This window comes from Vicia villosa, linkage group LG3 (assembly GCF_029867415.1).
Source record: "Vicia villosa cultivar HV-30 ecotype Madison, WI linkage group LG3, Vvil1.0, whole genome shotgun sequence".
In the NCBI taxonomy this organism is placed as follows: Eukaryota; Viridiplantae; Streptophyta; class Magnoliopsida; order Fabales; family Fabaceae; genus Vicia; species Vicia villosa.
Window position 1 is genome coordinate 55,299,555 of NC_081182.1, and position 13,036 is coordinate 55,312,590.

At 36.8% G+C, this 13,036-nt stretch overlaps 1 protein-coding gene across 2 annotated transcripts; it reads right to left on the reverse strand.

Annotated features, from left to right (window-relative positions):
• Window positions 1-8,378: 8,378 nt before the first annotated feature.
• On the reverse strand, window positions 8,379-12,061 carry LOC131655786 (D-cysteine desulfhydrase 2, mitochondrial-like). 2 transcript variants are annotated; one of them, XM_058925594.1, is made up of 7 exons: window positions 11,926-12,061; window positions 11,421-11,717; window positions 10,231-10,273; window positions 9,753-10,100; window positions 9,488-9,617; window positions 9,166-9,342; window positions 8,379-9,051 (listed from the first exon to the last, which is right to left on the reverse strand). In XM_058925594.1, the coding sequence occupies exons 1-7, from the start codon at window positions 11,956-11,958 to the stop codon at window positions 8,823-8,825; spliced, it is 1,257 nt and encodes a 418-aa protein (XP_058781577.1). In that variant the 5' UTR covers window positions 11,959-12,061; the 3' UTR covers window positions 8,379-8,822. The 2 variants fall into 2 exon arrangements, with proteins under 2 accessions (XP_058781577.1, XP_058781578.1); XM_058925595.1 differs by lacking the exon at window positions 11,926-12,061 and having other exon boundaries at window positions 10,227-10,273; window positions 11,421-11,559.
• Window positions 12,062-13,036: the final 975 nt, after the last annotated feature.

Below are 13,036 nucleotides of genomic sequence, written 5' to 3' on the forward strand. Positions count from 1 at the left end.
TGCAATGACATCATTACAATGCTCCATTTCACACTTCTTCAATATCTCAAGAGCATATCTCTGTGAGTGAACTTTCCCATTAAAAATATTTTGCATGATGTCAAAACTAAGACAACTTTAACATTTTTTTTATATTGGACGATATTCTCTAAGTTTGGATGTGCATCTTAGTATTAGGAAGCTTATAATGTGTTTAGAAAAGGTTTTATGCATTAAAAATAATATTTTATGTGAAAAACAGGTATATGTGTCGACACATACGTGCTATGAGTCGACACATGTGGATGCTTTTTAAAGCCTGTGGCTCATGTTTGCATGAGTCGACACATAAAACTTTTCAGGTTGACACATAGAAGAAGAAAAATTCTTCGATGAGTCGTCACATATATCGTATGAGTCGACACATACGAATGCATTTTAAAGCCTGTAGCTTCTATTTGCATCAGTCGTCACATACATCGTATGAGTCATCACATCCTGATGGTTTTTCAAGCTTGTGGATTATGTTTGCAAGATTCGACTTATAAGTCTCTTCAGGTCGACACATAGCAGAAAATTTCCTACTATGAGTTGACTCATGACTTACATGTGTCGACACATGTGTCAATTTTTTTGAAATTTTGCATTCTTTTCTAAACTTCTAGTTTTCTTTTTGCCTCCAACTTGCACACATATATATATACCTCATACATGCATCATTTCCAACTTGATGAAACCATAAACATACAAAGAAAGTTCTCTTCATCTTCAATCTCTCATCTATGTATACACACAACAATTACACATAATTATTCTTGTTGGCTGCCATCTAGATTCAGAGTTTATAACATCCAATTTAGGTTGTTGAATTGTAAATTGGGTTGAGAATCTTTGAGGGGTTTCATTGGAAAAAATCAGTTAGGGTTTGTCCTCCAAGATCAAAGTGTTGATTTGAGGGGTTTTGCACAAGATTTCGGAATTCAGATTCACCCAGGTGAAAGCTTCTAAGAAGGTGGTTCTGTCGAAGGAGTAACGGTAACCAGAGGATCGTTTAGAAATCTTGGGTCGCGATAATTTGCAATTGGATTCTGTCTAGTGAAAACTTTGAAGAACAATGGATGATTCAAAGAAGTAGTGGTAACTGGTGGATCAATTGGTATTATCGGGTTGCTTGATCGAGCTTAAGATCAAGGGAAGAAAAAGAATAAGAATCAACATCGAACATTGGGTTTGTAGGGTTGTATTGCTAATTTTCTCTTGTAAACAAACTTTTGCAAAGTAAGATTGATATCTCAATTCCATTTGGAATTGGGGGTAGACGTAGCCATAGCAAGGATGATTGGATAAGTGCCTAAACAAATCCTTGTGTCCTCTATCTCTCTATCTCTCTCATTTACTTTCAATTGCAAATTGTTAAATTCGCTGACTGTGCAATCGACACGTTTAGATAAACTTTTGTAAATTCAAAACTATTTTGTTGAGTTGATTACAATCCATAAGATTGTAATTGGTTTTGAAAGAAACAAAACAATAAGAAAAATCTGACCAACATTTTCTTCTTTGTGTTTGGTGTTTTATATTTCATTGAAAACACATTACTATTGTGATTACATTCAAACATATTGTTTATGGAAATATATTTTCTTTGTAGCTTATCATTATCATTGCATATAACATTGGTTTAACGCATATCCGAGCTTTTTGATAACAGTGTGGATTAGACGATAATTGATCTGGGTGTTTTCCGCTTGCCAAAACTCATAAATTTTTAAAAACATAATTTTTACAAGTTTATTTTAATTTGTGATCTATTCACGCCCCCTCTAGATAAGTTTCCTTGATCTAACAATCTCCTTTGATGCATAAGCAATCCCTTTTTGGACTTGTGGAACTCAATGCCAAGGAAATAAGTTAATAGACCAAGGTCTTCCATCTCGAGTTCTTTCATAAGTTCACTCTTGAATTTAGAAATACACTTTTCTTTTCTGCCAGTGATCAACAAATTGTCTACGTATAGACAAAGAATGATCACCCATTCACATGTATCCATCTTTACATAAACACCATATTCGAATACACACTTCTTGAAGCCAGTGTTCTTTAGAAAGCCAGTTATCCTTTTGTTTAAAGCTTTTGGAGCTTGCTTCTAACCATATACCATTTTTCTCAACTTGTAGAACCTTTCTTCATGGTTTTTCACAACAAAACCAGGGGGTTGTTCTTCATACACTTCCTTTTCAAGTGGTCCATTCAAAAACACAAATTTCACGTTCATTTGATAAATGGACCAATTGTTGTTATTCAGAATACCAACTACTAGCCTTATGGTTTCAATTAAAGCAAATGGTGCAAATACCTCTTCAAAGTATATGTCTTCTCTTTGCAAAAATTCCTTTACAACTATAGAGCCTTATGGATTAATAGAGCCAAATGGTGAAAATACCTCCTTCATAGCACAAATGCACTTTGTATTATTAAAGGCATCTTCCATATTAACGGATTTAGATTCAGTCATAAGTGCGAAATGGACAAAATCATCATCATCATTGACTTCATTGTATTAGAGCATCTCACAATCTTGGAGTCTTTGAGGCAAACCTTTTTTCCTTGTTGATTTTCTAACATTCTCTTCATTTGTAGATTTGATATGTGGCATTTATGCACTTCCCAGTTCTGCAGAATCTGAAATTTTGAAGGTGTAACCGCTTACATCATTTTTGGTAATCGGCTAAAGATTGCATGTAACTGATTAACGACTGTCTGTAACCCGTTACAGGCTGCTCCAATTGCTTAACTCATCAACAACTGCATCTCAATTGGTCACAATCCTCATGTTTGCAGCATCATACAATTTGTAACCTCTAGTGGAGTGATACCCAACAAGTATCATTAATTCACCCTTATCGTCCAACTTCTTTCTAAGCTATCTTGAAACATGTCGATATGCTAAGGAACCAGAAACTCTTAAATAGTTTAGATTAGGTTTGAATCCAGACCAAGTCTCTTCCAATGTTATCTTCTCAAACTTCTTTGTTGGACACCTATTCAACAAATATGCAGTTGTGGATATCATTTCTCCCCATAACTCTTTTGACAAGTTCTTCCCTTTCAACACGCTTCTCACCATGTTCATAGTTGATCGATTCTTCCTTTCGACAACACCATTTTGCAGAGGTATATAAGGTGGTACTACCTCATGTACGATTCCTTATTGATCACAAAACTTTCCAAAATCATTTGAGACATATTCACCCCCATCATTAGTTTTAAGAACTTTGAGCTTGTGACCCTTTGTCGCTCAACCATGGACTTGAACTTCTTAAACACTTTGAATACCTCATTATTTCTCTTGATTAGGGATGTCGATAGCTTTATACTATAATCGTCGATAAATGTGATAAAATATCTATTACCACCAATCAAATTGACTTGCATCGGCCCACACACATAGAAATACCTCCCTCAAGGTGATGCTTGGTTCTACAACCTACATCCTTGCTGAATTTATCCTTGTGTTGCTTCACTCGCACACACTCTTCACAAATTTCAGCCGGTATGTCGATGGATGGCAACCCGCTTACCATTTCGTTCTTTTGCAATGCACTGAGATCTCGAAAATTGAGATGCCCAAGACGGTAGTGCCATATCAACTCTTCTCGACTAGATGTTGTACCAAAAAACCTATGCTTCATAACCTAGAGCTCTACCTTGAAAGTTCTATTGGTAGCCATAGGAGCTTTAAGGATCAAAACCTTATTTGCATCCATAACGCGTAGCACCTTGTTTTCCATGTAAGTCTTGTAACCCTTCTCAAGAAATTGGCCAATAAATAGAAGGTTACATTTGATTCCAAGAATGAGTAATACATATTTGATCAAGGAATGTCCAACATCCCTCTTCGTGATCAAAACATCACTGGTACCATTGGTCGCTAAAGTGGTGTCATCCGTGAAATTCACTTTATTCTTCATGGATTGATTGATTTTGACATACTAATCCTTCCTCCACGTCATATAACTTGAACAAACTAAGTCCGAGTACCATTCGTTGTTGCTTTGAAATCCATATTTCGCACTCATCATAATGTTTTTTGCTGCCTGTAACTGATTGTTGCCTTTACAGAACCGATTGCGACACATTTCTACAGAGTTCCCGAAACTGTTGCTGCTGTCTTGTAGTCTACTATTGTTGCATTCCCCTTCCATGATCATGACCAAGAGTGTGTTATCATTATCAAAATCTTGTCTTGCAACATTGGATTCATCCGCTTGAGGTTCTTTCTTGTTCGCATTGCAATCTCTTGCATAATGACCGAACTTTTGACAATTGTAGCATTGCATCTTGCTATTATTAAACTTTCCCCTTTCACCTCTAAATTTGCCTTGGCCACACCCTTTTGACAAGTCAAGTTCTTTGAATTTTGAGATTCTCTTGCACCAAAATTCAAAAAATTATCTTTATTCTTCATGAGCCATTTTCCTTTCGAATTATTGTTCTTCTCATGGAGCCGAGCTTACAAAGCAATATCCGCCTTTGCCTTGTCGTTATTTCTCTCCTACATCATTTGATTATTACCTCAAGAGAGCATTTAAGCTCCTCTTTTCTCAACGTCGCAAAATATTTCGATTCCTCAATCGCCACTACAATGTTGTCAAATCTTGTCGTCAAAGAATGCAATAACTTTGATACAACATTATGCTCAGTAACAGTTTCTCCACATGCCTTAATTTGGTTCACCAGTCGAGTAATTCTCATCATGTAATTATTGATTATATCATTGTCCTCCATTGGAATCAATTCAAGTAGACGTTTGTGAGTTTTAACCTCACCACCTTTGCTTTGTCAGCTCCATCATACGCCTTTTCCATGATTTCCCATGCTTGCTTCGAAGATTCCCAATCACCAACCTTTTCGAAGTTGTCACCTTCCACACATTGACGGAGTAGGAACATCGCCCTGAAGTCTTTCTTCTTCTCTTCGTTATGTGTTGCTTGTTGTGCTTCTGTTGCATGTTTGACAAGGGGATTCACCCAATTCTTGATCACTTCAAGAACATCTTGGTAGCCAAACAATACCTTCATTTGCTTGCACTATTTGTTGTAGTTTTCACATCCAGGACATGTAGGTTTGTAGGGATTATTTCATTGGAGACAGAATTCATGTTGTACACTAGGTATTTGATAGATAGAACCAGACTCTTGATGCCAAATGTTAGAAATTGGAACTACAAGATTGGTAAGTAATGGAGGGAAACTTTGAATGTACATGATTAGATAGGGGGTTAGGTGAGGGTGGGAATCAAAATTTCATTCATTATTTGATGAGTATGCCTCCAAGGCATTTATACAAATGATTGAGATACAAAAAAAAAGTCACATAAGCATCAAAGCAAAATGTCGGGCCTGTAACCGGTTTCACAAAACCTGTAATCGGTCAGAGTGGCTAAAACTAAAACAATAACAAACAGAGGTAATTGGTTACTGCGAATGTGTAACTGATTACGCCAACTTCAAAATCACTTTTCTATAGCTTATTTGACTTATTTTGATACCTGTAACCGGTTACACCCCTGTCTTTACCGATCACAACAGTTGAATTATTGTTTTTCACATAAAAAATCATTTATAAATAATTAGAACTTATCCAGAAGCAGAAAAATTGCATGAGATAGACAGGCTGAAATGGTAAGAAGGAATACAATGTGGTGGGCTGATTAGAAGATGTTATGTCATCATAACCTAAAACCCTTGAGCACGGTCTCTCTAGATCCATAACCACATCGTGAAAAAGAGGGACATTTAACTGGTTATACAATTTCCTCACCATCACAAGCACCCTCAAGTAGTTCTACAAGTCTTGGGATAACTTGTCCATCAATACCTCAACAACAGACAAAGTGGGCAGCACCCATGTCATTATAAATGGGGCTCTCAAATCCCAGGAAAACAACATGCTACTATCTAAAAAGAAAGCTGGAGGAAATAATTACTTTAAGGGATGACCAATGGTCATAGTTTAATAAAATGAAAGACCCATTATGGAGATTATCAACGGGGTACCAAACCATCATGCCCCCTTAGTGGTGAAGTTCGTTATGTCAAGTTTCGAGGTCTTTCATGTCTTGGTAGACTAAATGAGTTTGTGTGAGATTATGTACATCGAGCTATTCAATACCATGTAAATCCCTCGATACCTATGACCCGCCATGGATGACACCTCTAGGGGTTTGACGACTCTAATGCTAAGCTTTGGGTGCGTAGAGCTATTGATCAAGCTCGAAAAACTTAAGACTGAAAACACTGTAAAAGTTGGATTTTTGGTAATCAACAACAAATCCCTATACAACTGCATAGTCGGATGGATTACACAAGCCCTTGGGACAAGTGACGTGTATAGTACTGTTATCTCCTATTATTCATATGAGAATCAGTCGTACCATAACTCCTTGGAAAATAGGTATTCAACACTCCCTTAGTCACGAGGGAGCGATTACTGCCTCTAAGAGCTTCGTAAACCCTAGACTCAAAAAACCCCAATATATGTTTCTCCCCTAACGGAAGAAAGGACAGACCATAACTTACATGCTTATATCTAAGCAATACGCTGATAAAATGAGTTTATCACCTCACGTGAGCAAGTCCTCCAAAATCACTGTAAAACCATTATACTGAGCTTCTTACCATCGTGGACAAGCCCTAACCATTATCAATTGTTATAAACCTACTAAGGCGTGTGAGTATCCCCTACCCATGTAGGGATACCATGCACACCCGTTATTTTTTACCACTACAGTGGCGCTTACCGTGGGGCTCTGATAAAACTAACCTAGACCACACATTTCTTCATCTCAATCACCATACTCATTGTCACCTTCTTCTCCTATACTTAGCCTTTCCCAACCAAGGTTAATAGGAGGACTTTATCCTTTACGCTGGAGGATACTAGTGATAGCGGTGATGCCAACGCCATGACCAAGAGGCGCGCCGCCATGGAAGAACTACGCCGTCAGAGTCAAACATTGGAGGACAATGTCCACAACATCAGACAACTCCAGCAAAAGTCAAATCCCATAAAAGAGATGGAAGTGCTAGATCCTTTAACCACATACGAGATATAGGAAACGTTTGTCCCTGAAGGATTCAAACATCCATATATAGCCAAGTTTGATGTGCACAATGATCCCTACAAACATATCGCCTCCATCAACACAAAGGTGGCCCTTATTAGAGCACCCAACTCGTTAAAATGCAAATTGTTGTGTGGAACCTTCAGGGCCGCCACCATGCGATCGTATATGGGTATACGTTGAGCCTCCAGCGCCAGCCATCAAGATTTGGTACAAAAACTTGTGCATCACTTTGCCTCCAACTCCCACAGGAAGATGTCCACCACCAATCTGTTCAACATACAACAAAGTCCATCAGAGTCACGAGGGATTATCTCGCCCGACTTAATGAAGCCACCATCAGATTGTTCCCCAACACTAAGAAATGTTTCTGAGGGCGTTCCAAAATGGATTCAGAGCGGGACACTTCAACGAGTCTCTCGCTCAAAATCCAGGCCTTAAGGGAAAGAGGAACATAGAACATATTTTGGCTTCCATCCCGACCTACACTTTGTTAGGTAAGAAGGAAAGGAGGAATAGTGAAGATATCAACATTGTCGCCCTTAAGCGCTTCGCCCTTTGGGGCCTCACGCTTTAGGGATTGTGTGCATCCCAAATATATGACGGTTAGGATGACAATACTCTTAAGCGCTTCGCCTCTTCAAGCCTCGCGCTTGGGGGTGTGTACATCTCGAATATTGTATCCCGAGTATTAGTGGTCAGATGACATTACCCTTAAATGCTTCACTCCTTCGAGCCTTATGCTAGATGGACTGTGAACATTCCATATATTATATCTCATATGTTGGTAGTTAAAAAGACATTACCCCAAGCGTTTCGCCCCTTCGGATCCCACGCTTGGAAGGCTATGTACGTCTTGAGTATGCATCTCGGATGTTGGCAGGATAGTGTAGGAATAGGTAACCTGATCTAGAAAAAGGATTAGGAGAAGTCATATAAGCCGCACAAGGTCGAGATACTCCAGACATGCCTTTATGAGCATTTATCGCATGATATCAATATGTCTAAACATATCTTTCGAGCCCCATAACGAACGAATATCTATGTTTTTTACCATTGATTAACATTCATATGTCTCAGCCTACCTTACTCCCTATCAGGCTAAGGGAATCACTATATAAGCGAATTCACTTCAAATTAGAAGAGACATCGAAATCATGCGAAATCAGTATGCAGAAAAGTCACTCGTTGTGACTCTCTTGTGCCTCTTCCTGGCCAACTTCAGTAGAAAAATCAAATTAATGTTCACAACATGAACATAAAAAAATGGTGCATTCAACTTTTAAATTTACTTTTAGATTCTCTCATTGTTCTCTCTGAATTTAATATACCACTCAATCTTTCAGGGAGGACAAACAGGTGATTGATTTGGTTTTCATCATTTCACATTTCTCCCACAAGTAACCTAATGTATCCTTTGCTTTAGAATGACTTGGTAAGAATTTTTCCCTCAGAGTTTTAGCTTAGTGCCCTGCAAGCTTCCCTCGGAATAAAATAAATAAATTGCTGGACAATAAAATGCAAAAAAAAAAAACAAAACTTGTAGACTATTTAAGCCCTGGAAATTGAAAATTTGAACTTCAATCATACTCTGCATAACATTGACACATTCCAAAATAAAAAAATTTAAAAAAAAACAAAACTGTATATTCCAAAAGAAAATACATTACTTGTGTACAAAAATAATTCAAATCATTCTTTTCTAATAATGATTGAGTCACTTTTTGAGCATGCCAAAATAATTTTTGTACCTCTGTGCTAACCCAAACATGCCCAACGTGCCTCCAGTGTGAAGCATCACCACTTCAGCTCCTTCTTCATCCTCTTTAGAGAGAAGCATTGCTCTTTCCCAAGCAGCTAATGTGTAAACAGGATCCACTAGAATCCCAGTTTGCTGCGCAATTTGCTGACATACAACCATTTCGCTGTCCAAAATATTACCAAATCTAGAATGCCAAACAGATAAGTGAAAGGGAATAAAACAAGAGTTAGAAACCAACTACAATGTTCCTTCCTATAGTTTCTTACAACTACTATGTTAATATAAAGAGGTTTCTTACTTTCTTGGACGATAACGTTCCACCCAATGCACAATCCCAGCATCTTCTTTGTTTACGTCGTGGTCACTAAACTCAACATTGAAATGCTTACTGAATTCAGAAATCAAGTGTTTTTCCTGTTTTCGGTACCCATCAATTTTATCTGCAAGCATAACCGCATGTACCTCCCACGGAAGTCTGCAAGGAAACAACAAATAGCATTAGCATTACTGAGATTTAATGTAGCCTTTCTATTATGATTCAAAAAGCAACGGGAATAGTTTCAAGAAAACAATTCGAAAATACTTTTAACTAAATTAGCATTAATCAAACCAGTCCGCACCCTAAAAAAATGGCTGCAAGTCCTATACCAATAGCCGTTGTGCCAGTACCAGCATCCACGACAAATTTCACGGCCTTTTGTTTTCCAAGTAAATGATTTTGTGATAAGTATTGCACTAACCGAATAATACCTATACAAAGAAACAACATTTTCATAAAGTTCTATCCACAACAAATCATTAAAGTTAAAGAATATGCATTGTTCAGAGAAAATGATCCCAAAAGATATATGGATTGTTGTTTTTCAAACTTCAACTTCGTATTACCTAGTAGAGCAACAGAATCACCAGCCCCTTCGTTGACAACTAAAATCTTTTGAGGAAGGTTTCCCTCACTTCTACTTGCGTCCATTTGCATAAAATTTGGAGAAGTAGACAATTCGGCTGTTGAGGAAGCTTGAATGATATCACTGAACCATAAGACAGAACCACTGTTTCCGGCCACTGACGTAGCATAGTTCTTTAGCATGTCTTCCCTGTTGGCGTAAATAGTTCTTGGAACATATGTGACATTTCCGTATATTGTAGACATCAAGTTATAGCCAGTCAAAATTTCAGGCTGTTCTCCTCGTAGAAGCAGATGTGACGTAATTCCTCTCTCAGCACACAGAACAGCTGCAAAATAAGCAAATAATGATATGGAAAGTAGCATTAATTATTAAGAATTGAACATGATATCCACCAAAAGTACACTTCCCTCCTGAAAAAAAACATAATGCTCAGCATAAACCAGAAAGTTACCTACCAATAGCAGCTGTGTGAGCACTCTGACAACCTCCACAGGTAACCTAGAAAATGTTGTTGAATGTTATTCGATCTTGGAAAACCTAAAATAGTTCATCGTGTAACAGAAAAAATCATAACGAGTATGATAAGGAACAAATTAAAAGACATTGGGTAGTAGTACCCCCTTCCCTTTGTGACTGCAGGAAACAAACATCTAATCAACATGCAGAGAAACATCCACAATCTGAGTTTGAGATATATAACCTTTAAACTTTAAGCTTCTACGATATGTATATATACATATTGTTCACTAACGGTAAAATCTGATATCATGATCAGTACAGTTATTTAAGGCAATATTTTTTCAAGTAAATTCTGAAGTTAGCAATGTATTGTATTGAGTAATGTAGTCTCCAATAAAAGTTTACTCTTTTTTATCGTTTAACCAGTGGACACCAATTAGCAGCAGAGTATTCATTTCCGGATAGCAGCGCGAAGCACCGCAAAAGTGGGATACCGGGATACCTTATAGCGGGATGACCACTCTATTTGATACTTTTTGGACAAATTACATATAATAATTATAAACATATATTTAATGTAAAATGAAACAAATAACTCAATTCATAAAATATTCATAAATCAAAGCACAAGTAACTCTTGAAGTGCATAAACGATTACGAAGGAAGGTTAAGGTTGAGTGTCAACTCAAATTTGATTGAAAAACCCACAATTACCATTAAAACATCATAAATTTAGGGGGTAATTTTGGTTTTTTAAGGGGAAAAGGATAATGGGCCAAGAACCGCTATCCCGTTATTTATTCTATTGCGGCCGCCGCTATAGTGTTTTGCACCGCCAAGACTCTTCCCATAATGGTCAGTCGGCCTCCACTCCGCTATAGCGGGATAGCGCTGCTATTGGCAGCTATTGACTATTGGTTAGCCAGAGTCAATATTTCTATATAATAGGAATTACTATAAGAAAGAAAACTTTGAAACCAAGATTCTGAGACTAATATTATGCTTGAAAGGAACCCTGATTTTACTGATAACCCTTTTGATTGATACAACAAATTCAAGGCTTGAATTTTGGGACCAAGGATATGAAATCAAGCAAGAAAATGTTACAAGCTAACATAGACCAGTAACCAAAGAAAGATTAAAAGAAAAACTAAACATTGTTGTAACGAATTGAAGGATAAGTTACCACATCAGTCACTGAATAATCTTGAAGCAAGGGAAGCAATCCATCCAATTTTCTTGCTTTATTTCCATTAATTAGCGGATGCAACAAATCATCCCGCACGACATAAAAGCTCTTCCTTTGTTTAACATTGCGGTCACCAAAATCGGGACTGGTGTTCAATTGGAAGAAATTAGTACCATCCAATCTATCTCTGTGAATTACTTGATGAATTTTAGTCTCAGGAGTTGACAATGTCCATCTTCTGTTGAGTAACTTTTTCATAGACTCCTCACATAGGAGTTTAGGTTTTGAAATTACCTATCAAAAGGAAAGGCTTTAATTCTAGATACAACACTCATTGTTACTTGGCATAGCATAGCAAGAAAAAAGAGAAATATAGAGAAACAATTTATGCATTTATGACCTAAGTAATCACATTGTAATCTGAACATGTAGTATGATTATTATGAATTGGAAATTGAAATGAGATGAAACTAAGGATAAAGGAAAATGTAAAAAAGTAGACCTGGAAAGTGTTTGAACAAATATTGTTTCTCATGTGAAACTAGTTGAAAACTTTTGCAAGTATGCTGTCTCATGTACCTCTCGTTTCACCGCCTTCAATTGAAGTGGGTTTATCTTATAGAGAAAAGAGACTCTCTTTTTCTTGGTGTATAATAAAGAGAACTTTAGAATTTGAATTCCGATATTAACTAGTACTTAAGTTTTTTTTAACGCAAAACTGCTTTAAGTTAAGAGTCATGTTTCACTTATGGCATCTTTATTGGGGTTGAATAATAAGAAATTAAATTAGGTTAGTTAAATTATTTTCTAGGATCAAATTGGGATTTAAAGAATTTTTAATTAATATAATTTATTTTTATTTAAATAATGATTGTTTATAAATAATTTAAATTTGATCCTACATATTTATATTTATTTATAATTAATATTAATGTAAATTATAGAGACATAATGAGATGATGTGATGTTATAAAACCGCACCACCTTCTGACCCATGCGGGGTTGTTGCTTTTAATTTCGCCGTCGATGGTGTGTTTCTTTTTATGATGATTTTTGCTCTCCAGTGACCGGGGTGTTCAAGGTTATGTCGTGGTAGCACGTTGATGATTATCTGAGACTTTCATCTTGTTTGATTTTGGTCTGTTAGGGTCGAAATGACTGTTATTGTTTACTTTTGTAGAGTAAGTTGTTGGTTAGTGGTTATGATTCCGTGTTGGTGGTCAGATTCATTCTCCGATTTCCAGGTGGTCAGATCGACTCCTTTGGTGAGTTGGTTCTCATTCAGTCTTATAATGGAATGTTGTTCTGTTTTCTAGATCAATTAGTTTGGAGTTGTTTTGTGTGATGGAGTCTTCTTCATCCTCAAATTTGTGTCTCGGTTTGATTGGTCATAAATGATTTGATTGCTTGTTGCAGCTACTTCCTCAGTAAGTTTTTTTGGCTAATGTATTTGTTATTGTGTTGGCAGTCAAGTTCATTAACCATTTCTACAGTTTGAAATTTAGTGCTAGTCAGCGCACACATTATATTTTTTGCAATTTAGTTTCGTTCTCGTATACTAATTTGTTGGATTGTGCACATCATGTATGTTTTCTATCTATCATTGGATTTAG